General features: G+C 45.6%; 1 protein-coding gene across 1 annotated transcript in view; it reads left to right on the forward strand.

The window, feature by feature from the left end:
- Window positions 1-1,979: 1,979 nt before the first annotated feature.
- Window positions 1,980-27,186, forward strand: part of LOC138491710 (arylacetamide deacetylase-like) — a 200,339-nt gene continuing 175,132 nt past the window's right edge. Inside the window, exon 1 of the mRNA XM_069618392.1 lies at window positions 1,980-2,209. Within this exon, the coding sequence (XP_069474493.1) occupies window positions 2,072-2,209 (138 nt within the window). The 5' untranslated portion in view covers window positions 1,980-2,071. The remainder of the gene's footprint in view (window positions 2,210-27,186) is intronic.

The raw sequence follows: 27,186 nt of genomic DNA on the forward strand, positions 1-27,186 counted from the left end.
GTGAATACAGTTACTTGGCGCAGTTAATTCCATGAATATGCAGGGCACGCATTTTTTATCCGGCGCACAGGCTCTCTCAGTGTTGTTCTCTGCATGTGGGAATTGCAGTAGAAATGCAAACTATTCCATGAATCGGGCCCACAGGCTCTGTGGCCCAGAGCAGTTGTCCCATGTTGGCAGTTTTATAACACAGAAAATTTAATTTAGGATATTAAACATGCACAGTTTGCACATTTCAGGCTATCACCTCTTTGCCTTTTTACTCTGGTTTCTCTGACAATAACACGCACCTCATAGCACACTGCTGTCAGAGAGTGTTTAATAAATAGCTTTTCAGCCGACATTAAGGGCCTGATTCATGGAAAAGAGTGCATTTCTCCCACAATTGCTGCGTGCCGAGAACGACACTGCGCGAGCCTGCATACAGATTACAAAATGTGTGCCCTGCATATTCATGGAATTTACTGAACTACATAACCGTATTTGCATGTCGCGCCCGGAATGCCCCCAACATGCCCACATGCAAAGCATAAACAGCCAGAACAGCTACCTTTGTGTGCTCACCCAGGAGTTAAAACACGCACCCTTCAAACAGTGCGTTTGGTCCCGCACAAGCAGGCCTGCATCTCAGGAACCCTGTGAAGGGAGCTCCCGTAACTGTTACTGGCACCCCTACAACAAGCGTAAGATACTTCGTAACTCAGGTTGAACTCAGAAAATCTGTGTGGGAACCACCGTAAACCGTTCCTGCACCCCACTACACTGCGTACGTGCACCCCTACATTAGATCGGAACCCTATGCCGAGAGATTGGGAGGGTGGTTCCATGAATATGTGTCGTTGGCTGCAATTGGGGGTGTGCAAGGGCCTGCCTGCGGGTTGGCCCTCGTAATGTCCACTTTTTCACATGTTCTTCCCCATTTCATGTGTTCCGCACCCTTCCCAGCCCTCTGTGCAAGCCTCACCCATGTTCTGCGTAGTGTCTCGCACAAGGCGCTCAACGGCTCGCAGAGAGGTGCTGAGGCTGCACAAACTCCACACAAGTCCTGGAAAAGTTCTGCGCATTCGATTCCATGAATCGGCCAACAGGATTTTGCATGCAGTTCCTTGTTTCCTGTGCAAATAAGTCCATGGATTGGACCTCTAGTGGTTCAGCTACCCCCTGGCTCACCAGTGATAATCAGCAGCTATTCTTTGACTTACTTATAATTTAAGCACCCCAAGAATGCCTTGGATTGTTTCTCCCAGTTGTAAAACAAGGGGTCCCCCAAACAACATGCTGAAATCGATCCCCCACCACAAAGGCGTTGCTGGGGGGTCTAAGGGGACTATAGCCCCTGGTCTTTTTATTGTAGCCCCTGATAGAATCTCAGGAGCTACAACCAAAAGGCTAGCTAGCCCCCAGTCCTGACAGCTCAGCCCGGGGGCTTTCCCAGACCTAGCAACACCTCTGCTCCACCAGCTCTGACATATCTTAAGCTGGCCCTGGCCTTGGCCCTTCCTTTCCATCCCATCACAAAACATGTTCTATCTCTGATATTTGAGGTATTATCAAAATTTGCTCTGTAGAAAAAAATATATATTTCTTACATCAAAAACATGGTTCTTCAATTCATGTAAATGACGTAAAACTTATTTTCGAACGAGCAATTTTGGTCACGGAAAGAGATTTCTTTAAACAAAAAAAAAATCCTTCGCTAATTTTGCGTGGCTATAGTCTGTTTAGTTGAAGCACAATGTCTACTTCGAATATAATGAGATTTATTAGGACGTTACTTTTCAATTTGTCTCAAAATATTCTTGGGAACACATCAGAGGATTTCATAACCGTGCAGCGTGACGGGTGTGGCCGCGCGCCTTGTGCTAGGCGATGATTAATGATTACCGTGCTCTGCTGGGTAAAAAGGAGCACACTGTGAAGGCGCTAGGGCCCAGTTGCATCCTGAACGCCCTGTTAATATTGCAATGGGTCATGCGCCGATTTCCTTGTAGTGTTTAGTTGCGCTTTGAGGAAGCACAGAGGAGGAGAAACAATAACAAAGACCGGTTCTGAAAGAAGTGGTAATTTAAGAATGGCATCAAAATTAGTGTACCTCGCAATTGCGTCTGCGCTTGTAGCGTATTATTTCTATTTACCGCTCCCGGAAAACGTCGAGGAGGGATGGAAAGTAATGTTCATAGATTCGATACTAAGAACTATGTCGCATGTGGTAAGTAGCACATCGCATTTTAGAGGTTTTAAAGATATACTGACATTGCTCAACTGTTAAAAAAAAAGTTAGCCTACTATTAGTCATTAACATGCATATGTTTTAAAAGTATATACATAATTGGTACACTTTTTCCCCAAATCGATGTTAAAATCAGTGCGAAAGAATTGTTATCCGAGAGATATGTTCAACTGAACTTTACAAATGAAGCCTCTCCTTAAATATTATATTCGTGGCGTTTGAAACTGCTGCTTAGGGAAAGTAAGAAAGATTCGGGATCCCGTGTCACGGTGTTCGTGAATTGTTGGATTCAAAATGTTAATCCCCTTAACAGAGTAAGGACAGGTGATCATATTGCCGAGACTGGAAATATTCTAAACCATGTATCCAGTTCCTAAGCCATGGGCGGGTTTGACAATAAAAAGGGTGATTTTTGATGACACGAGCTTTAGCGTTCTTGCCCACGACGTCGCGAGAATCTACCTAATTATCGATAGCTTTTTGGGGGAATGCCTGAAATTGGAAAGCGCGTTTCAAGGTGGATTGTTCCACTTTGCTTGCCGCCAGCAAAATGACAGTTTGTGATGCAGGGACAAAGTTGACACTTATTTATCACTGTGACACATTGTGAGTTGTTCGAATTGCCAGACTAGACATGCAAACATGTTCAGTTAATTGTGTATTTCGAATATTGTACTTAGGGAACACATCTCTCTCTCTACGAGAAAAAAAGAACCCCAAAAGAGATTGAGGTTGTTAGCAGTGTTCAGACACTGCCGTCCGTGAGCCCCCCACCCCCAGTGACACAGAGGCACGGAGACAGAGATGTTTCTCGTGTGGGCTCCCCGGTGGTTGTGACGCCACCGGACACGCCCCGTTTATTTAACAGGGCACGCGACGGAGTGAACGTCACCCTGTTGCGTGCACACCCTTGAAGGGCCAGCGCCACACTCCTCCTTTTCCATAACAACAAATTGGATAAAAGAGGCTCTAACTATCAAACGTTTGCACATCACACCAAATACACACACAGTGAACCCCCGTTTATTAACAGCCAACCTGGAACCCCCGAGGGTGCTTGCCACGGCCTGACCATGTCCCCGGTCAGCCTCCCAGCTCAGTCTGTCACATAGTCCGTGAGATGGGCAGGTTTCCCACACCATGTTCTCAGGGGGTACCTCCTGCCAACGTCTCTGGCCAGTGTGTTTTGCCCTGGCCCGCCCCGAACAGAAGAATCCACAGCGGGGCTTTCATCCACGCCTTCATCCAGCGCCTCCTCACCTCCTCGGTTGTCCGGGCTATCCACTCTCGGCTCGCCGATTTTCTTGAAGAAGCGGGCATTTCTCGTCACAGATGACATTCCATCAGATGCAGTCACCATAGAGCCCTTCACCGCCATGACGTCCAGAGGGGCAGGTTCGTACGTGTGGGACAGCTTGCCTTGTGGGTGGCGATTCTTCACCAGCACCTCATCCCCCGGAGCAATGTGTGGGGGTCTCAGACCTCTTCTGATGTTTTCCATCTGCGTCCTTGTTCGTCTGTCCTTCTCGACCTGTTCATTGTCAATGACGGCGGGCTCCCTGTCCCCCACCTCCGGTATAACGTCCCTCGGGCATCGTTGGAAGAGAGCCTCTGCCAGTGCCACCCCCGTTGACGAGTGGGGTGTGGTTCGATATCCCCGCAGGAACACATACAGTGCCCTCTGCAAACACTCGCCCTTTCCTTGGGCGATCCTGAAGACTTTGTTAAGTGTGCGCATCATGCGCTCTGCTTCACCGTTGGCCCAGGGCCAGAGTGAGGTGACTCTTCGGTGCTGGATACCATAGTCCTTCATGAGCTCAGTGAAGCTCTCGCCCTGGAATGGTGCCCCATTGTTGGAGCACAGCCTGGAGGGCAGGCCATGGGTGGCAAAAATCTTCTCCAGCGCCACCACCACATTCTCAAATGCGACGGACTCTATGAACTCGACCTCCGGATATTGAGACCACTCGTCCACCACAACCAGGAAGTGAGTGCCTCTCGACGTGGACCCTGAGTCTGCATGTACGACTTCCCATGGCCTAGTCCCTCTTGGCATCGTTTCGATGGACGGTTCTGGCTGGGCCGGTGCCGCGGCCTGGCACCATACGCACCATGCAACAAACGCCTCCACAAACGCCTCCACCTTCCGCTCTAGCTCTGGTGGAGGCAAGCCTTTGTTTTGGGGGCCCCTTGGTGGCCCTGGTGCACCAGGGCGATGACCTGCGTAACTTTGGCCTGGGGCACCACGATCCTCTCACCCCTTAGTAACAGCCCCGACTCCGAGAACGTCAGTTCTTCTCTCACTCGCCATAACTGCTCCAGGGCCACTCTGGCTTCACATGTTTGGCATTCCACCGCCTCCAGCACCGTCTTCCAGGCACCCCGCTGCATGGCCTCCCTCAGGATGGCAAAACACTCGTCGCTTTTTGACGCCAGCTCCAGCTCTTCCACCTGCATGGAGTTTGGGGTGGCCGTTTCCACGACCAGGCGAACATATTCGTCGGCTTCATCCGCGGACTCCTGCGAGCCGCCTCTTGGATGTCGAGAGAGGTAGTCTGCCGCATTGTTAGCCCCAGGGCGATATATCAGCGATACACCATACTCGAGCAGTGCGAGCATCCAGCGCTCTATCCTCACTGGTGGTCGGGATGATGAGCCAGCCATGATCGGCAACAGCGGTTTGTGGTCCGTGACGACGGTCACAGGGCGCCCCAGGACTAAAATGTCTGCAGCCCCACAACACCGCCAAGGCTTCCCTCTCAATCTGAGAGTATCTTTGCTCGGTGTAAGAAAGCGCCTTGCTGGCGTATGCTATGGGCCGAATCTCTTGGTCGCTCCCCACCTGAGTCAGCACTGCACCAGGCCATAGGGGCTGGCATCCACTACGATCTCCGTCTGCAGGCTCGGATCGAAAAACGCCATGGTGTTGTCTGCCGCCAAGGCACTCTTGATATCATCGAATGCCGCTTGCTCAAGGGGGCCCCACTGCCAGACGGTGTGCGGGACGCCAGATTCCGGATGAAGCGGCCACAATAAGTGACCATGCCCCAAAAGCTCCTCACCTCCGCAACATTTTCTGGCGGACGCGCCTCTTTTATGTCTCTCACTTTGCGGGGGTCAGGCGACACTCCATCCGCCTTAAATACGAATCCGAGGAATTCGATGGTGGTCTTCAGAAACTCGCACTTGTCCTCGTGTAGGGTAAGTCCCAGCGAGCAAGGGCGCTCAAAGGTCTTGGCCAGTTGTGCCAGATGCTCAGTTTCTGACTTGGCGTACACCAGGATGTCATCGCTGATGTTAAGAACTCCATCCAGATCAGCCAGTGCTCCTCTTATGATGTTCTGGAACACCTCCGCCGCAGAAGACACCCCAAAACTCAACCTCTTATATCGGTACAGACCTCGATGAGTGGTGAACGTTCTGATGTAGCAGGACTCGGGGTGCAGGACCACCTGATGATAGCCTGCTCTGAGATCCAGTTTGGAAAAGAACCTCGCCCCTTGCAGTTCCTCTATAATGTCATCGATGGTAGGGGTCAAGTGCCGTTCCCTCTTTATGGCCTTGTTGGGGAGTCACATGTCCACGCAGATTCTAACTGCGTCGGGATGTTTGGGCTTGCGTGCGATGACAATGGGAGACACCCATGGGGTGGGGCCTTCAACCTTTTCAATGATGTCCAACCCTACGAGATTGTCCAGCTCTTGATCCACCAGATCCCTGAGATGAAAAGGTACTCGCCGGTGCTTCAGCGCCGCTGGTTGGATCGACTCATCGATGTGTAGCCAAACCCGCTCACCCACCAACTGTCCAATGCCTTCGAACAGGGAGCTGTGTTTGGCCAGGAGCACGTGAATGTCATCCAGATATAGCGAATAAGCGAATGTCACAATGCCCAGAGCTTCAGCCGCAGCACAGCACAGCAGTGTGTTGTTACTCACCGGCGTGACATAGAATCTGGCCCGTATGGATGAGTCGCCGTACTGAACTTCTGCCACGAACACGCCGTCCAAAGGAATGGGCTGGTCGCCTCCAAATGCGAAAATACGTGCCCTTGGCGTCGTCAGCGTGGGCGGGGTCTGCATCATATCATAGTGCGAACTGGCCATACCATTCACGGATGTACCGATGTCCACTAGCGTTGGTATAGAGTCCTCATTGACCAGCACGTCGCATCTGGGCTGTCTCTTGGAGCGAGTTCTCAGCATGCTCACACTGGACACAAAGAAAATGTTCTCATCATCCTCTTCCTCCCTCTCCTGAGGGGCCCCTTCGTCACCCTGGTGAACCTGGGCAACGTTTGACGCCCTCTGGGGGCGGAATGCACCGGCTCGAACAGGCCCCCTGGGCACTACCTTCGGAGCTGCAGTTCTGCACATCCTGGCGAAATGATCTGCGCCTCCGCACCTGTCACACTTCACCCCCGTCGCAGGGCATTCAGCCGGGTGCGGAAGGTCGTACCCGCATTTCGGGCACAATGAGGTCGTTCCTGGCGGGCGCAGGCCCTGTGTGTTCATGGGGCGCCTCGCTCCGCGGCCTCTACCGACCGCGCATACTTCCCACTTTGCCTGGGCGCACACTCGCTTCAATTCTAGTTGCCCGCAACTCAGACACCTCGTGGCATCTTCCAAGTTCTAGGATGCGAGGAAGGGTGATGCCAGGCTCGCGCAGTATTTGGCACCGCAGTTTCCCAGAGGCGCACCTCTGAATGAGCTGATTGCGAATCATGACTTCCGGGTCGTTCCATGCACATGGCACCGCCAGTCTGCGCAGCCGCCCATGGAACACGTCAAGAGTTTCGTCATCCTTCTGTCGAGCAGTCCCCATGAGAAAACGTTCAAAATCAGCATTAGCCATCGGCAGAAAATGATTATGGAGTGCATCCTTTGCCGCTACAAACGACCCATCCGCTGGTTGTAGGGACAGAAAAATCTCATGCACAGCCGGGCCAGCCGAATACAAGAGAGTAGCCAGCTTACTGTCATCACTCGTCTCCATCGTGGCCCTGAAGTACATCTCGAGCCTGTCTATCCACATCTTCCACCTCTGTCCCAGGCTTGATGGTGTGCCCGAGATATCAAACTCAGGCATTGGCTGTAGGGACCCAGGTGGCTTAAGGAGAGGTCTTGGCAGGAGGGCGGGCGGAGGCTGAACCGCAGGAGCAGCGGCAGCAGCAGCAGCTGCAGCCGCAGCAGCAGCTTGGCTCATTGTGTATAGCGCACAGGCACCCCAGAGTATTTGAGTAATGGGGCCGCAACTCACCGCCAGATGCCACCAGCACCTTCCTCAGCAGACAGTCTCCTGATGCGGTCCCAAATGCCACCAATCTTCAGATGTGCCCCTCGTAGCTGCACCGCTCCGGCCAGCAGGCAGGAAAATGAAGAGTCCAAAAATTGAGCAGGGCGGGTCCCAACGTGGATTTGGCAGGCTTCCTATGGAGTCTCACCCATTCACTCGGTGACAAACAGTGAAAATGTCTGTGAATCATTTGAAAATTGACACGTGCTGTTTCCAGTGGCTATCTGCCACTGGATGGTCCAAAAATTGTGTCCGGATGGCTCACAGATGCTTCGTTATGAAGCAGTTAGCATCCAAGGCTTATTCATCAAAATGGCCGTCGGCCGCGTGTGCCTCTCCCCTCTCCGCGGTCAGATTTCGCTGCAGCGCTCACGTGGAATCATCTGCGCTGCAAGCGATTATCTCCGCCTGTCCCAGGGAGTGGTCCGGTCCTCGTCACCACTGTTAGCAGTGTTCAGACACTGCCGTCCGTGAGCCCCCCACCCCCTGTGACACAGAGGCACGGAGACAGAGATGTTTCTCGTGTGGGCTTCCCGGTGGTTGTGACGCCACCGGACACGCCCCGTGCATTTAACAGGGCACGAGACGGAGTGAACGTCACCCCGTCGCGTGCGGGCCCTTAAAGGGCCAGCGCCACAGAGGTTGCACTCGTAGCACAGCAAATAATGGGCACCAATCATGGGCAAAATAAGTTCCGAAAAAATATCTTTATTGTGTATGTAATATCCAAAACAACGGATGAAAAAGCTAAGCGTTTCACACCAACACCAGGGGGCCACATTACAAAAACGTTGCACCGATGCAAGTGCAAACTTTGCACTTGCATCGGATTAGCACTAGATCAAAGTTTGCCATATTTTTAAAAACACTGGGACATATAAAAAAAACCATTGCACCTCAAGCACCAGGGCTAAAATTGATACACTTTTTGATGCATTTTTACATCAGGGCAAAGGTTGCACTAGTGCAAATACCATTATGTATTAATGTAGTGAAAATGCATCTTTTTTTGCACCAGCGTAATTTTAGCCCTATGCCAAACTGCACTTGTCAAGGTGCAATGTTTTTTTTATGTGTCCCAGTGTCTTTAAAAATAGAGCAAACTTTGCCGTAGTGCTAATACCGTGCAAACATTGCACTTGCATTGGTGCAAAGTTTCTGTAATCTGGCCCCTGGTGCTTGATCACACAACAAATACAGGGATAATTCATAGTCACAAGGTGCTCTTGATAGTGAAAAAAGCATCCTCAAACTGCAGTTGATGACAGTGGCCATCTTAACATGGAGCATAAAGGCTGCAAGTCAAAAAGACCACTGAATGAAAAATATGGCAGAGGAGAGAGACATAGAAATGACTACCAGAGAATAATAATACATAATAAATAAGGTGCTAGATCATATGCACTGGACCTTATACAAAATTCACAACTAACACTGTGGGCAAGAGCAATCACCCATAGTGTGACTGCCATATGTTACTACATAAAACACTAAAAATAGTGAAAATACTAAATAAAGTGCAAAGTGTTTACATTAAAACCCTAAACAATACTAAAATGACTGCCGGAATGAAAATTCTAAATACATTCATCAAAATGACAGATACAATCGTCCGCACATCAAACTGTGGCAGCAGACCCGCTGGGGACCTCAAAGGGGACTGTCCTAGAATGATAAATGAAATTCTACATGCAGTACAAATAACAATAAAGTGTAAAGTGTGCAATTCACAATTTAAATTCTGTCCAAGCAGTTTGACCTAAACAATAACTGCCGTAGACTGGTATTTAAAGTGCTCGTGCTGTGCAAATGCGCTGTTGATAAACTGCACAGTGCATCTAATTGAACCTCAAACTGGGTTTAAATAACTGCATAGTAAAATGCAAAATGCATGCAACCAGACAGGCAGATTAATAAATTATTAATCTTAATAAAGTAGATTCCATCTGATGAAACCCTAGATCGAAATATGTATCTGAAACATGGTTAAAGATACATGAAACAAATGACACATAAAACTGCCCCTGCATATTTAAATAAATTAAATCTCAAACGTCACAAAAGAGCATATAGTATCAAATTAGAAGTATGATCAACATGTTTCAATAATTACCACGACAAAAATAATATAATACTGCCTTATATTATTTAGTAATAAAACATGGGTGATTTTTAATGACGCAAGGTTTAGCCTTCTGCCCACGGCGTTGCAACAATCTAGCCAATTATCAATAGCGTTTTTGGGGAATGCCTGAAATTGGAAAGCACCTTTCAAGGTGTATTGTTCCACTTTGATTGAAGCCAGCAAAATGGCAGTTTAGGATGCAGGGTCAAAGTTGACACTTATCACTGTGACACATTGTCAGATGTTTGACTAGTCTTACAAACATTTTCAGGTAATTGTTTATTTCGAATATTCTACTTGGGGAATACATCTCTAAAATAATGTACCGACTTGCCCTTTGAAACTAATAATTGGTCAGAGACGCACACAGAAAAAAACAGATTCCTCGGTGTTAACATTGCTACAGTGCAAACAAGTGCTTAATTTAATTAAAAAATGCAGATTAAAGTAAAAAGTAAGTACAGCTCTATGTAAAAGACATCAGCCATGGCTAATAATCCACATATTCACCCAAGTGATGAACATTAGACCATATATATTTCAGGGCCTGTGGCAGCGACCCTGTAGTTATGGTTAAGTTGCTCAACTCATAGGATGAGCACTTTTTGGGTGGCTTCTAACTTTGCCCCCCCTGAAAGAAACAGCAAACTTTTGCAAAAAAATGTACATGGCCCCGTCTGAATGTTATCGGCAAGATAGGTGAGGTTTCCTCAAGGGGGGGGGGGGGCAAAGCCATAGACGCAATGGGAAAAAATGTTGCTCACGCCTACAGCCCAAACCGATGGACTGATTTTCACCAAATTTGGTGTTAATCCGTCCAGTAGTGTTCTTTAAAACAGGCGGAAAGGAGGTATAAAATGAGTGTTATCTGGGTTCGGTGCGCAGACTCACTTCCCTTTTCGCTCCGCGGACGGGCCTCTGATTGACCCAGGGGCCATTTTGATGTCCTCGGACATCTGACGTGCTCGCTGATTGGTTGGTGAAAAGTGTCATATTTTTCCCAAACTCCCGCCATGTCCTATCCACGGATAGCTGCAGCTGTCCGCAGACAGCGCAATGGGGAACAAGGCTGGGAAACACATTTTGTGACATTTGGTGTTGCAAAGAGGGGCTTGGAAGGGGGGGGAGTGAAAAAAGATGATATGGTGTTGTTTGTTTAGGTGTAAGAAGAGTGTACGGGGCGCGGCAGTCTGTGGGCACTGTGGTAGTCCGCGGACAGAGTCTTGGCCGGGCAGCTTATTTGGTGACTGCAAGTGGGCTTTGTTAGGGTAATGTAACGCTCACCTGGTATCCACAGGGACGCCACCCAATCTGGCTGGACTGCTTCCGACCTGGACCCACTCCCTCTGGTTCTTATTCTGCTGAGGACCTATTCTTGGTTTTCGATATGGTGCGCTCTCCGTCCTGCTGTTCTGTGCAGGGGTGCGTCATGGATGGGCATGTTGCAACCGAGTTGCTTCACTGGGGGGGCCCTGTGAGTCCAGTCCTGCTGCGACTCAGTTCCTCAGGTAAGTCTGCTGTTTTGACAGCTTGTCCTTAATTGCAATTGCCTCTGTTAATGTCTTTCCTTTCCTATTAGGTGCAGAAGGAGTTCTGAAGATGCTGTGCTGGCTGGGGCTGTGCTCGAGGTGGTAGGTGAAAGCGCGGAGCGCAGCGCTATGTGCTTTTCTTGCGGTGTGCTAACCTGTGTTGTCCCTCTCTTGCAGGCCACCGTGATGTTCCGGATTATAAGTTGCTGAGAGGATGTGGAGTGGTGAGTATGTGTTGTTCGAATTGCCTCCGAGTAATTATGCAAATTAATCAGTCTTGCCTTTTCTCTTGCAGGTTGTCGGAAGACCGGAATGGCCTTGAACTAGAAGCAAGTTCAACTCAGGTAAGCGTGAGACTGCCGATCGTTGTTTGAATGTGAAAAAATAAACGCTTTCTAATGCTGCCTTTCTATGTTTTCCCGCCAGGTTGCCACTTCCAAGAGGGAGAGCGAGTTTTCACCGAGATGCTGGATGTTCTGGACACTGGAGCGGATGACAGGCGCTGGAATTGTTAACAGGTAAGAGTACTAATGGTGTTCTTCTGCTTCTTCTTGCAGGTGTTGGCCCGGAATGCTGAAGAAGATCTGACAGGTCGTGGTGAACGTCATGCTGCGAGAGCAGAGCAACGCTAAGCGTTTTCTCCAGTTTGGGCGTGGCTTATATGGCCTGCAGTTATCCCAGGTGCCTTCAGGCTAGACCACACCCTAAATGGTAGACCGCATGGTTCAGTTCTGGAACTGAACCATGTGGGGAGATCCATGTTGTGAAACTCCAGCTCCCCCTTCTGCCAAATGAGCCTGGCGCAAAAGGCACCAGGACTGATTCCAATAGAGTCTTGGGAGACATGAGTGGTCCCTTGGGGCCATGATGAGACAACGTGGTGCGCCCCCGGGGGGCCTGAATGCCAGGGCGAGGGGTAGTGGTCATGACAGGTAGGGGAGTAGAATCTAGATGATATGGGGATGTTTACATAGGTGAAAAATAGGCCATGCACCCGAGAATCTAGGCACTGGCACAACCACCACAGCATAATATGGCCATGCACCCAAGAATCTGGCCACAACCATTGTAATAATAAGTCTTCAGCGGGCAGTTTGAGGAACACGTTTGTGGTCATTTGATGACTATAAGAGGGCTTGGTTAGAGTAGGAGAGTGTGGAATCTAGATGATATGGGGATATTGACATATGTGAAAAATAGGGTTGGCGGTCTATTTTGATATCTGCAGATGTCATTTGAATTGGGAAGTTGTGGTGTGGTGGTTGTGGCCATTGGCCAGATTTTTGGGTGCTACTTATAATTGATGTACCATTGATGTACCATTTGGGGTACAGGTTGACTTTGTTGTACATGGTAATGCACGAGAAATCTTTGCTTCTTTTTCTGTGAAAAAACGTAGCATAATATGGTAGGTAGGATAGTTCACAATGTCGCATTGCATACAATCTCACATATTCATGTAATTTTTAGACCCTCATAATTGGTACATTCCAAGTACTATGTGCGTTTTTGCACAGTTGCTGTTTTTGTTTGTATAATCATTGGGTCATTGGGAAAAAAATCCATACAGGATTAAAGAAACCCTACTACATTTATTTGATGTTACGTGTCCCATTATGTTTGTTTGAAGTGTGCAGTACTTAAAGGAATGTTTAAGGTGCATAAATAAGTGCATTTGCTGTTACAGGCAGTGTTGCAGTAGGAAGAATCGTAATGCTGTAAGTGTTTTGCTTTTCGAAAGTGCTGTTGGACTCTTTTCTTTAAAGACATTTTTGAAGTATTAGATATCTGTTGGTATATTGAAACTGATTTTTATTTGAAAAAGAGCATTGCAGTACTATAGGTGTAATTAGATACCAGTTGGCGTATTCTAACAGTTGCTACTTGTATAGTTCGGAAGTGTAATTTTGGAAGCAGTTTGATACTCAGAAGTAGCATAGCAGTAGTATGGCTGCAGTTAGATACCAGTTGGCGTATTCTAACTGTTGATCGTTTTACAGTTCTGAGGGTATGTTTTGAAGAAGTTTCATTCCTGTTGGTGGATTATTACAATTTTACTATTGGAAAGTAACATTTCAGTATAATGGGCGCAGTTAGATACCAGTTGGCATATTCTAAATGTTGATAGTTATGCAGTTTTTTTAAGGGTATGTTTTGAAGCAGTTTCATTCCTGTTGGTGGATTCTAACTATTTTACTATTGGAAAGTAACATTGCAGTATTTTGGGTGCAGTTAGATACCAGTTGGGGCCTATTCTAACTGCTGATAATTTTACAGTTTATAAGGGTATGTTCTGAAGTAGTTTGATTCCTGTTGGTGTATTCTAACTATTTTACTATTGAAAAGTAAAATTGCAGTATCATGGGGGGTGCAGTTAGATACCAGTTGGCATATTCTAACAGTTGCTATTTTTACAGTTTTTGAAGGGTATGTTTTGAAGCAGTCTAAACTTTGTAGACACTCATAATCAATACATTCTAAGTACTATGGTTGAAACAACATTAGTGTGTGTTTTGCACAGTTGTTGTTTCTGTTTGGATAATCATTGGGTCATTGGGAAAAAAATCTATATAGCATTACCAAAAATGTACTAAATTTATATCTGTTGGCATATTGAAACTGTTGTCCATTTCAAAAACTGAATTGGAACACTTTGGATGTAGTTGGATACCAGTTGGCATATTCTAATAATGTAATGGAAGTGTCATTGCATTCAAACCAACCACATCTTTTTTAATGTATGCAGTATAGTTACCTGTAGTGGTTATGGCACCAGGTATATTATGCCTACTGTTGTGGAGGTTTTCTTGCCAAGAGATACTTGCCCGTGTGTGAAGCTAGTAAGCTTGCAGTTGTTTTTGGTACCATCTACGTTGTACCTTAAAAGCATTAGTATTACATATTGGCTATGTGAGTTTATGTGTAAGGTGGAACGATTGTCTGAATTGCAAACAGTGCATAATATGGTATGATTTGCATTTTGCACAAGCTGATGAAATGGAATGGATTCACAATTAGGTATAGATACATACACACATCATTCATTACGGATATTGTCTTGTGCAGCATGCTTGCAGAGAGTGCATGTATGTTTCCACGTGTATGAAATCTGGAAGTTTTCATTTATAGGTATGTTTTTGCTTTCCAGTATATGCAGTAAGTAAATTAGATGCTGTAAGTACATTAGAAATTCTTGTGGATCTTTCTGTGTGTTTATAGTGAATTTTACCATTCCTGCACAGTATTGCATTTCTTGCTTTATTCCTGAGACACTGTAAGGGTTGGAGGATTGTTTGTGGCATTTCTTTGAAGGACGAGCATTTGTAAACACAACTGGACTGAGCCGTTCAAGTAAATGTTTTGAACAATTTATGGCAATTGGAACAGAAGATTGATGGCTACATTTGCATAGTAATTCAACCAGTTGTGTTGGAAAATGTAAATGGACCGGAGTGTTCTGTCTCATTGTCATTTGCTGGACCGCCACCTGTTTTTTTGGAAGATATATTTCTCCTTTATTCTCCTGATGGATATGCACTTGTGTGTGCACTAGATCGATTTGTGTTCGTACTTTTTATTGAAGTAACAGTTGTTTTTAGTTTCTTTGGTGGTATTGTTGGGAGATCGCTTATAAGTTCTGTTTGCATTAATTTTCTTTTAAAATGTTTACCTTTTTCAGGAACAGGGTACATATCGAGATGGGGTGTGTAGAGTGCACGTAGTCTGTTGTACTCTATTATGCAAACAATGTCAGCCTTGACTTTGTTTGAATCAAAATTAACTAGAAATAGTCCTTCGATTGTATGTAGACGTAAAAGTGCTACATAACGCATGCCTTCTTTAAAGACTGTGCTGCCAATGTCAACCAATGCCTAATCTGGGGTTAGACCTTGTGATTTGTGAATAGTGACTGCACACACAAGATACAGAGAGAATTGCTTGCTGCGTACATACATGTCTTTGAAAAGAAGGAATCGTGCCGTTGAGTGTCCTATCCTTTTAACTTCTGAAAGTTTGTCAAAGTGGATGTTGTCATGTGGGTACATCTGAAAGCCAGCAACTGTGCCAATTGCTCCATTGGCGAAAGCTTGCTCCACGTCAAGGTTACTTTTCAGATTACTCTGCAGTTTAAACACAACGTTAACATTTTCTCCAAACCAGCTGTGTTGGAGATACATTTTTCGAAGCTATTTAGTCGTGCTGTTGCTTGTTGACACATAGGACGTTTCATGCTGTGTACTTCCATTTTGTCTGTGGAGCTAATATGCAATATTGGTTGCATTTCTTTTTTTAACTTTATCTCATTGAATTGTGTACAGCTTGCTAAGGTTGGCATTAGGACATGCATTTTACATTTTTTGTGCTAATTGTTCCATGACATCAGGAGCAGATGTGTTATGACCATATAGCTCAAGATTGAGTCTACTATGTAAGATAGATTGTGCATCTTTAGAAAGAAGACCAGTCCTGATGGTTTTTAAAATTTTAGCATACGTGAGGTCTGCAGACTAACGCAGGTTTTGAGTTAGTTCTCTGTACTGGAAAGTTTGCCAGAGATTTACATTTCCTATGCCGCCAAGTATGTTGCTGCACTGTTTGTGTCCGAAGGTTTTAAAAATAGGTTCACCTTTCACTGGTGTTAATTGTAGGAGATCTCCAAAAACAATAATGTGTTTTCCTCCAAAAAGTTCTTTTTAGTCTGTTTTAAGGACGTCTTGTAATCTAAGGTGAATTAAAGACATTAGGTTGGAGACCATCCATGCTTACCTCATCTATTAGGAGCCTTTTCATTCGGTTCAGAATTCTGTGTACTTCAGTAGCAGCTTCTGTTGATAGTTTGTAGTACTCTAATTTGTTTTGGTGTTCTACTGGAAGGAGCAGTAGTCAGTGTAAAGTAACACCTCCTATGTTGTAGGCAGCTAAACCTGTGGGGCTGTTACAACAGCTGAAAGGTTGTTGTTTGTTAACTTTTGTAGGAATTTGCAGATGATTTTTATTAAGAATGTTTTTCCAGAACCAGCTTCACCGCTTATGTTGAGGAGTAGAGGTTTATAATGTTGACAGCTACACCTTTAACTTACATGCTTCAAACCATGTTCAATTTCTTCAGTCACTTCTAGGAAAATGCTAAGTTGCTCATCATTTAGTTGTGATGTCAGCAGTGTTTTCTTCCGATTGCTCATATTGATACATGGTGTTCTCTACTTTAGTCATGGCTAATTCTGCTTTATTTACTATGAGTGGCTCTCCAAGTGGTTCTTGGCTTCCTGCAACAGAAGGTTGACTACCCTCAGGAGTGTCTTCATTTGGTTGTGCTTGAACCCCTTCCTCTTGTTGGTGTTCATTGTCCAACATGTTTTTGTATTGCTTGAAATTGACATTTGTTGTACTGCTATCACTTGCATTGAATGCCGCTTCAAATGAGTCATGGGTGCCTAGAAAATCTTCTTTTCTCCATGGTTTAAAAGTTGCAGTAGGACCATTTAGTAAAGTTCTCTATGCTGAGGAGTTTTAAATGATAATTTCATATGATTAATTAGGCTGGGTTTGGTAAGTTTGATGAGGCTCCCTTCATAAACTGAGACCACATGCTTTCCATATTTTTCATCTGGTTTAACATTATTCTTGTAGGAAAAATGTTGGGTTATGTGGTACAGGCACATATTTTCAAAGCAGTACTTCTTTTTGGGTAGTATGTGTCTAATACATTGTTTTTCAAAATCTCCTGGTTGTTGGTATCATTTTTGGCTGTTGTTTTTATGTCTTGATATGATTTCAGCACTCTTTTCCTGGATGCAGCTGGATCAAGGCTTAGCCAAACTATGGGCCTCATTACACGTTGTGCGGTAAAAATCGCAAATTACCGGCATGGCGCTATTAACGTGTCCGCCCTTGCAAGAGGGCGCTAATAGCATACCATTACGAGTACGCAGACACAAGCATAGTGCCATGCCGGTAATGACCCTACCGCCATGCCGCTAAAGTCCCCAAAAAGTCCCTTACCGGCTTCGACGAAAGTGCAGATAGCACCTCCGCCCTCACGCTACATGCAAATAGCGGTCACCGCAATTAGCGGTGACCGTTAAATTGCAGAACCGGAAATAGCGTAATCGCACAGGAATGGGAAGGAGCATGGCGGCCATCTTTAAAAACCCAATCCATTGCCATCCTCTACCCCTGGACCTGTTTTGAGTTACTTGCCATTGGAAATCCACAGGGACACCCTCGACATGCCTAAGGCTGTTAAAAAAACCATGGACCGGCAGCGGAAGGAAAAGTTTACCACGGAGGAGCTAATAATGCTCACCCAGACCCTTGCTGCTAATGCCGCTGTGGTCTTTGCGAGCGACATTCGTCGGGAGACCCTCATACGAAAGAGGGCAATCTGGGCAGAGGTTGCCTTGAAAGTGAGTGCTGTGGGCACCACCACCCGCAATGTGCGTGAGTGCAGAAAGCGGTGGGATGATCCCCGCCTCCGGGTCAGAAGCATCCTGTCTGCAAACCACAACATTGCCACAGCAGGTGGATCTGATTCGCCCATTAAATTAAAGGAGTGGGAGGAGACCTGCGCCAACCTCATTGGTGTGGAATCAATAGAGGGAGTCGGAACAATGAAGCATGGTGTGGCAACCACTTCAGATGGAGGTGAGTGCACACATGAAAGTATGCACTGTGAATCTTCAGGTCCCCCCAAATGTGAGCCCAGAATCACCTCATGGATGCCCAAACATCCACACTTGCATACAACCCTGGCCATGTCAGTGTCAAACCCAAACACACACACATGCACACATCACCAGAGACAAGTGCCACACACAAACATGCATGGATGAGCCACTGAACTGACACATCACCTGCATCCTTACCAATGAAGTCCAAATGCCCACAACTGCATTATTAACGTATACTGCATGAAGTACATAGAACCGTAACCAATACCATCCCCCTCTTTGTCCCCGACAGGCTCACATACAGACAGTGAGGATACTGGCACTGCATCTCAGGTACCCCCTGCAAGTAAAAAATCAAGGGCACAGGACACAGAGGACACCCCCACGACATCAAGGGGCAAAGGTAGAAGAGTCCACATGCAGAGTGGCAAACATCCGTGGAGCGCCACTGCCAAGATGCAACTGTCCACACCACCAACAAGTGCCCCACCCCCTGAGGTGAACCCACCACCACAGATGCCAGCCACGGAGGGCCCACCCTCCGCTGCAACTAGTTCCACAGGAGAGGTGGCAGCCACTGCACCACTCTCAGATGTGGAGGATACAAAAGATTTCCACATGGAGATGCACACCCCAACCCCCCCTGGAACCACTGAGCCATCACCACAGCAGACACCTGGGTCCAGTGTCCCTAGCGAGGACAACATGGGCAGTTTCAGTAGCCCACCGGTGGCTTCACCTGTTGTCCTGGTTGCATCAGAAGGCGCAGCAGCCACACCACCAGAACGCAACAGTGCCCTCAACCTGGCCAGCATCAGCCAGCGCCAAAAGGACATAACTGTTCTGGTTGGGCAGCATGTGGAGGAGGCTGCCCATCTCAGGGTGGAGATTACCGAGACAGCCAGGCACTCCAGGGAGGCGATGGAGGCCGGTACAAACAGGCTGTGTGGGGAAAATATGCAACTTAGGGGGGTCCTCACACAGATAGCGGATGCAATGGACTGCCAGTTCCCACCACCACCACCACCAGGACAGTCAGCCACTTCCTCATCCGTCAGTTCGAGGCAGACAAGTCCCCTCCGCCGCTCCTCATGCACCACCAGGCGCACGTCTAGCCAGCCTCCTAATGCTGGTGGTGGCAATGGCAAATAGGGAATGCATGGTCAAGCTTCCACGTGTATAGCTGGACGACAACATTGTGCCAGACACATAAGGAACTGTTGTGGGGGGTGGGGGAAGGGTGTTTTTGGACTGTTGTGGGGGGGTGGGGGAAAGGGTATTTTTGAATGTTGTGGGGGGTGGGGGGAAGGTTGTTTTTGGGCTGTTGTGGGGGGTGGGGGAAGGGTGTTTTTGGGCTGTTGTGGGGGGTGGGGGAAGGGTGTTTTTGGGCTGTTGTGGGGGGTGGGGGGTGGGGGGAGGGGTGTTTTTGGGCTGTTGTGGGGGTGGTGGGAAGGGTGTTTTTGGGCTGTTGTGGGGGGAGGGGGGAAGGGTGGTGGGATGTTTGGGGACATGCACTCTTACATCTTTACATTTCTTAATACACTGGTGTTTGATCCATACACAGGCTTGGACTTCTTCATTGTGTAGGTGTACTTTATTGGCGACAGGGTCCATTGTGCACTTCCAAACAGACACCAGTTCATTACTACCCATATCCATTCCTACAAAAAGAAAAAAATGTTTAACTCAGAATATTTGGTTGATCAGATGCTGTCTCGCAGCACGTCCCTCCTGGCCATCCCATCTTGCATGACCTGCATCCCCGTCAACTCCGTCCTCATCACCATCATAATCCTCATCAGGTGCTTCCATTTCTACGTCAGAGGGCAGTGGCACATTCCGTCTGATACACATATTGTGCAGCATGACACATGCCGGTGATCTTGGCCACCTTCTCATGGCCATACAGGAAAGAGCCACAGACCTGCTAATGCACCTAAACTGTGTTTTTAAAAGGGCAAAAGTCTGCTCGATCACGACACGGGTACGGGTATGTGCACGATTGTAGTCCTCTTCGTGCATGTTCTGTGGGTTCTGTACAGGGGTAAGCAGCCACCTCTTCAGGGGATAGCGGCATCACCTGTATGGGGGGACGAATGGGGTCTGGTTACTGTTCACCTCAAGAGCAGCCTGTTCATATCACACAAATTGACTTTGCATTGTGATTGAAGTCCACAATTAACAGCATGCATGCAGACAATCTGTGTGACTGCAATGTGCAAAGTTGAGCTCGACCCTGCAAGTGAACATGCCCTATTGATGCCTCCTAAAGTAATTGACATGTCCTGGGTGAGGCCCGATCTTACGTATCCCTGGGCCCAGGCAGAATTGGTATCACACTGCTAGTGTACTCCCATTCAAACATTTATGTTGCCATGCTGAGAGGCATCACTTCAGTGGTGCTATAGGTGTGTGGTACAATGCTATGGGTAGGGGTGATCCCTTTGCATGCACTCAAGGGCACATTGCATTATTGTGGTTGTGCAGCGCTGATTCTGTATGACTGTCTCGACGGCATGTAGGAGACTTGTGTATTTTGTGGTGTTGAACGTTGTGCAATGTGGAATTGGATGGATGTTTGATGTTTGTAGACCTAGATTTTTCGCTATGTTGTGTAGCTTATACTTGCATGTCGGTTCATCTCAGGTAGATTGCGGCCTTCCCAGATGGACATTGGCGTACATTTGTATGTGCATTTGTCCTACGGACGACAAGCTACTCCCAGTTGGAGTATGTATGTCCCCCCAATCACACCCAGTTGGAGTATGTATCTCCCCCCCAATCACACCCAGTTGGAGTATGTATTCCCCCCCCAATCACACCCAGTTGGAGTATGTATCTCCCTCCCCCCCCCAATCACACTGCCATGTGCTTGCCCTGCTACTCACCAAGTATCCACAAACGTTCTCCGGCTTGTCGCTCCATGTAGCATGGGATGGTTGAGTACCGCAGGACCATGGAATCATGGGTTGATCTGGGAAATCGAGCAAAACAATGTGTCATTATCTTGTTTGCGTCACATACCATTTGGACATTGATGGAGTGGAATTGCTTTCTGTTTCGGTAGAAAACTTCATTGTGATGTGGGACCACCAATTCCACATGGGTACAGTCGATGGCCCCAATGCAACTTGGGATGCCTGCCAGTGAATAGAAGCCAACTTTGGTGTTTGCAATCTCCTGGGCAGTCCGTGGCATGAATATGTGTTCAGGTGCATGCCTCAGGAGGGCATCGAGGACCTGGTTCAGCGTGCGTGAGAATACTGGTTGTGAGATGCCATGCATGTGCCCCACTGTATGCTGGTAGGTGCCTGTGGCCAGAAAGTGGAGCACGGTCACCACCTTTAGTAGAGGGGGGATGGCAGTTCTGATGTCTATGAGGCTTACAATGGGCCTCATTACGACCCTGGCGGTAAGGGGTTAACGCCAGCGTTAGCTGCGCCGACCCCTTACCGCCAATTACGAGGTCCCCTAGCGCCATGGTGCTTTTAACACCTGCTTTTAGCAGGTGTTAAAATCCATGGCGCTAAGGGACCATGGAGTTAATTACGCCACCGTAATTTACGGTGGCGTAATTAACGCCTTCCCCACTCCCATTATGCCCTATGGGGCAAAAATGGGAATGGGGAAGGGTAAATGGGGATTGGGGACTTACCGCCCCGCCTAGGTCGGAATGGGGCGGTAAGTCCGCCAACCACCATGGCGTAAACGTAGTTTACGCCATGGTGGTAAAGTCACGGCCCAGGCGGTAACTTACCGCCTGGGTCGTAATGAGGCCCAATGTCATCATGTATCATGTCCACGATGCTGGTGATGGTATCCCGGTCCAGACGGTACAGGGTGTGTATCTGCTCAGGGGTTAGGTTAAATGGACTAGCTCTGATCCTGGGGATTGGTGGCTGCCTCTGTGGTATGACTAGGTGCCGTGGTGGTACTTGCTGTGCCTGTCTTGCCCTCCTCCTCCTCCTCCTGCGTCTCCTCTGTGCTACCTGTTGTTGCAATCATGTCCTCCAGCCCATGTAATGCTGCTAGTATTGGGACCATCTTGGTGTGGGAAGGGGTGCGAGAAGGGGTGTGGTGTGCTCCTTTTGTGCTGCCACAGTTTCCATTGCCTCCACCTGTGCTGATTGTGTCCACCTGTGGGAGGTGGGAACACTGCTCCGTTCTCTTAATGGGTGGTTCGGGATGCCGGTGTTAGCGCCATGGCGGTAAGGGATTTTGGGGGCTTTACCATGCTGCTATTGGCATGTCCGCTTGGCTTGTGATGGTGTGCTATTAGCGGCATGGCGTTATTTACAGGAAGGAGGGTCGCGTGCAGGCGAACTGGCCACTATTAGTGGCACCGTACTTAGCGGTGCCGCTAATAGCGGTGAGCCGGGTCGTAATTGGCATGGGGATTTAACGTTACCGGTATTCCATTACCGGTAACGTTAAATTCCTACCGCCTACCGTGTAATGAGGCCCTATGTGTTCAGATTTTCCATATGAGGCTGTGCCTGTTAAATGGTATGCACCTTTGTAGCATCCACATTCTCTATGGGAGAGCATTTTTCTGCCAAAGCTGTACAATTTCTGTCACAGTGTTTTGTCCGATAATATGTCATCTCAGAGGTCTTTTAGCTCTCTTTTCTCAGCTTTGGTTAGGTAGGTTGTGATATATCTTGCAACAGTAGTGGACCTGTCTACTATATTGTATATCTATTTTTGCATTCCACAAGAGGGCAATGATTGCATTGTAATCATTGATGTACTTTGAAGCTTCATTTCTTTTAATGCAGTATGTGTTTTTCAGCGATTTGCCTTTCACGCTGTGTCTAACAGAAGACATGAAGCTGTTTACTTGTCCTTTTGCTGAAACTGGTCTAGGGAAAACAAAGCAGCATTTGGTGTAGTGTTTACCTTTGTTTTTATATCTACGTCGGCAGTATTTGCACACTTATGTTTTTGGAAGCATATGTTTGTGTACGTAGCTTACTATTGGTGGTTTCTGAAGTGATGTTGCTGGTTTGGTATTTGTGAATGAACAGAAAAACAGTGGCATCACTGGCATGACCAAATTTAGGAGAATCTTTTATCCACAAAACATGTTGACGTCTGGTGCTCCTCTGGATTGATATCTTTTCTCCAAAAGAAGTGTTCAACTTCTCTGAAGGGTGGAATATTTTTATTACAGATGAAGTGCACATAGCAATAAAGCAGTGGTGATTAAGTATCTTGATACATTTACAGAGTCAAGAGAGCAGAGTTTTCCTGTTGTTTTTTATGTCTATCCCATCTTTGTTTTAGTTTGCAATGCATAGAAATAGAAAATTGTTCAAGTCATCCCATGCATATTCTGCACAACTTAGTCACAAACCATGTGGGTGGTCCAAGGTTCCTTAGCATACACAGTACATCAGCGTGACATCGGAACCAGTATTCTTTTGTACCATGCATGTTTGCCAAGAGATTTGTCATACTTGACTGCAAATTTAATTTTTGTCTTCTATCCTTTTAAGTAGTTGGCTAGCCGACATGTTTAAACATTTGGAGCCTGTTTTCAATGTGTGTGCAACTCTGTATAACATGGAGTTGCTAGTTCACTTTAGAACAGGAGGTGGAATATATGTACAATATTTTGTCTGAATCAGGGGTCTTCAGAATACATCTGTAAAGAGCAGTATTCTGATGCTGTTATTTGTGTGCATCTTTTATCATATCTTCCCCCTTTAACTGTAGGAAAGAGTAAAGGAAACACGTGTGCTTCTACACTTTTCTCCCATATGCTGATTGGACATCCTTTGGCTTGCCGCATTTGATACGTTTCTAGTGAATCTTTTATGGTGTCTTTGGAGTGCAATCTGTGAATTGTGTACTGGTCTAAAATATTGGATGCCGTAATGGGATCTACAAGTTCAATTTGGCCAGTTGCTGAGGAATCCTGAATTAATTATGTGGTTTCCCTTAGGTTTTGTTCAATGTTTGTTTCTTTGTAGTACTCGTTAAGATTTTGTATGGCTTCTCTAACTTTGTTTAAGTCTACTAGATGTTGCCAATTTTATTTGTCTTTTGTTGGTATACCATTCACTAGGATAATCAAAGATTGATCTATTGGCTGTTGCAATTCTAGAATTTCTACATTTTCTTTAAGATCTAATGGCAAATAAACTACTTTGCCACAGATGCCTTTTAGTAATTCAAAAGGAGACAATTTGGCTGTTTTGGGTTGAAGGCGTATTATAGCTTGAAATGGGTGTATTGTTTGGATTATAATGCTGTCATACAAATTAAGCTGCTGGAGAGGTTGGGGAAGTGGGAATATTTCCAAGTTATTAGTGATAGCCCGTGAAGGCATCTGGTTATTATCAAGCTTTGTATTGCAGTATATGCAAAGTAATAAGGCGTCAGTTATTTTGTATTTGTTTTCTGTAATAAGATATAGAGCTAATTGGAATCATTGGCATACCTCCTTGTCTTCTATTTTGTAAGTCATATCCACAGTGTTTGTGTTCTTTTTATCATTGGTTTGGTACTTCAGCAGATGTGCTTTTAAACTTTGCTATTTTCTTGTACGTGTTTATTAGAAGATTGGCATTTGTAAGGTTTTCGCTAATGTTGTATACAGTTACTGATTTTTCTAAGCCATCTTCACTTCCAAAATATGTCCTTTGTGTGTGGTCTATTTGCTGAATAAGTTCTTTGGCTGACCCATGTAGGAGAATGTTATTAAAATGTTGCAGTTTTAAAGCAGGACTTTTTGCATAGTATAGTCTCTGGAGAAGATTCCGTATAGTAGAATGGTGTTTTGCTAACATTTTGATGTGGTGGAATGTGCTTTTTGCAAACAGGTCCCAAAATGCAGGCTAATGAATGTCCTTGCAGTCCTGTGCAATTGCGCACTGGACAGGAGTCCATGGTTTGTAAAGTTTTTATTCTAATTTTGTCTTTTACTATCACATATTGATTGAGGAATTGTAGTAAATATTCGAAGGATTTTTTCTGTATGTTACACAAGTTTGATGGGGACGTTTTTTCAATAAGAGTTTCTTGTACCATAATGGTGTTGTCTAGCATTTCAGAGCCTTGGCCACTACTATGTATGGCAATTGAGTTTTTCTGTTCTTGTTTATGAGCCTCTTCATTGTAATATGGTTCTATGCTGCTTGTGTGAGCCCATTCACTTGCACAGAAGTTTGCAAAGGTATCTATGTTGACATTGCTCATGTTTAGAAGTACATTTTGTAGTTAACTAATTCATTTTGTTAGTGGTTTCATCTGGTTTAAATTAATATAAACAATTTTCTTTTGAGGAGCATTGCACTGTGAATGAGAGCTTCCAGGATTAGACTTCTGCAGTAATTTTTAAGGGTCTAGTGTGACTTTTCTGTTGTTTATATAAGATTTTGACGTACTCTACGGTGGAACATTTTTTATAAAATATATTTTGTGGAATCCTTTACTGTGGCTACGTTAACATTGGTAGATATAGTGGTAGCATTATTGGCAGTTTTATTCTTCTTTATACATTTGTTTTTATTTTTACTTTTTGGAAGAGGACCCCTAGTTTTTCTTAGTGCTAGCTTATTCAGTTTTGTTGACTGACTATTAGCAGTTTTGTTTCAATATTTGCTATAAATTCTGCTAAAGCTGGATGAGTATTTTGCATGCTTCTATTTTTATCTGCTCTATTTTTTCTTTGTTTTCTATGGAGCTGCTTTTTAGTAGGCATTCTGTTCTGTCTATTGGAGAAAAAAGGAAATTGTGGGTTTGAAGGTTGTGGAATATATTTGCGTACATTGTAAATGAGTGTGTGAATATGAGGACAGACATAAATAGAGGGTTGTGTGATTATGCAGTGGGATGCTAGTTCTGGTTGGGAAGGGTGTAAGAGTAGCTGTGTGTGTAGATGTGTGAATGGCTGAGTTAGTGCGAGAGTGCTATTTGGTTGAATAAGTAAGGACATTACAATGTTTTCACTATAATAATGGGTGTTATGACAATGGTGTTCAGATGAGAATAGAAAGAGTGTACCTGCTGAGGTGCAATGAATACGAGTGAAGTACATGTTGGTTCGAAAGGAATGTTGTAGGCTGGTATGCGGCTATACTGTTTTGAATGAGTAACAGAAAGAATACTACTACACTATTACACTTACTTTGTAGGATGTGAAGTTTAGTTTTCTTCTGGTTGTTGTCTTCTAGGAGGTGGGTTATTGTCTTTCAGGAGGTTGTTCTTCACTGCAATTAGGAAAGAATAAAATTAGTGGGTATATATGGTAATGGTGAAGTAATTTTAGTACAAGAAGACATTATTTTGGAATGTAGGAGGAGTTGTTGGGTATAAGAGTTAGTAACATTGGACGTCATTACGAGTATGGTGGTAACCTTGCCGTGTGCCACTAGATTCATAATAATTGTTCGGCAGCTAGCTTCCCAGTGGCACCAGGACATTACAGGTCCTGTTGGGCTGGATTGTCAGGTGCTGTTTCTGTGGAGTTACATAGTACTGTATGGGAATGGGGACACGGAAGCACCGGCAGCGTTGCTAATGGGGCCGGTGGTTCTGTGATAAGTATGCCCCATGGGACCGTAGCAAGAAAGTGTGACATTTTCATACAATTTAAAATGGAAAATGCTGAGTGTTTAAAAATCTTTAATTATTGGTAGGCTGGACATGAAAGGTAAAAAGTGGTTTTCTGGATTTATAGCAGCACCCTGCATAGCATTAAAAAAAGCATTGGATATTGATAATATTTGTAGAACACCGTGGCACTTGTGTGAAGGTTTGTTATGTTGCCAGTACATGCATACTTGCAAATGGGATGTATTGTAATGTGTACTTGCTTATTGAATGATGGTTCTTTTGTTTGTATTGTGGGAGTTGTGGTTGCACTATTTGCATTAGAAAAGGTGCACTGCAAGTCCCAGAATGCAGAGAAAAATCGAGAAGGCCATAAGGATGTACACAATAGAAAGTAGAATGTTAGCAAGTATGCATGTGTGGGAAAGTTAATGAAATTGGACTCAGGGTGTTATTGCAATATGCTGGAGAAATTGTTACCATTTTCTTTCGTTTATTTATAAACAATTACACACAGCACTGTTGTAAATGTATACATGCATTTATTTGTTTTACTTGAAATGATGCTGAAATAAATAGTTTTAAACACATTGCATTTTGCCGCCATTTTTCATTCCATGTATATGCTATGCATTAGTAGTTTTGAGTTTTAATTGTGGGAGTTTTAGTGTAACTTTGTTTGTGGGAGAAGTGGTGTTAAAAGTGACAGAACGAAAGACGAAAATAACAGTTTATACATTATGAGTGATATGGGCAAGTATGCATGTCCTGGTAATG

Source organism: Ambystoma mexicanum, chromosome 10, assembly GCF_040938575.1.
Source record: "Ambystoma mexicanum isolate Mex_15411 chromosome 10, UKY_AmexF1_1, whole genome shotgun sequence".
NCBI classification, from domain to species: Eukaryota; Metazoa; Chordata; class Amphibia; order Caudata; family Ambystomatidae; genus Ambystoma; species Ambystoma mexicanum.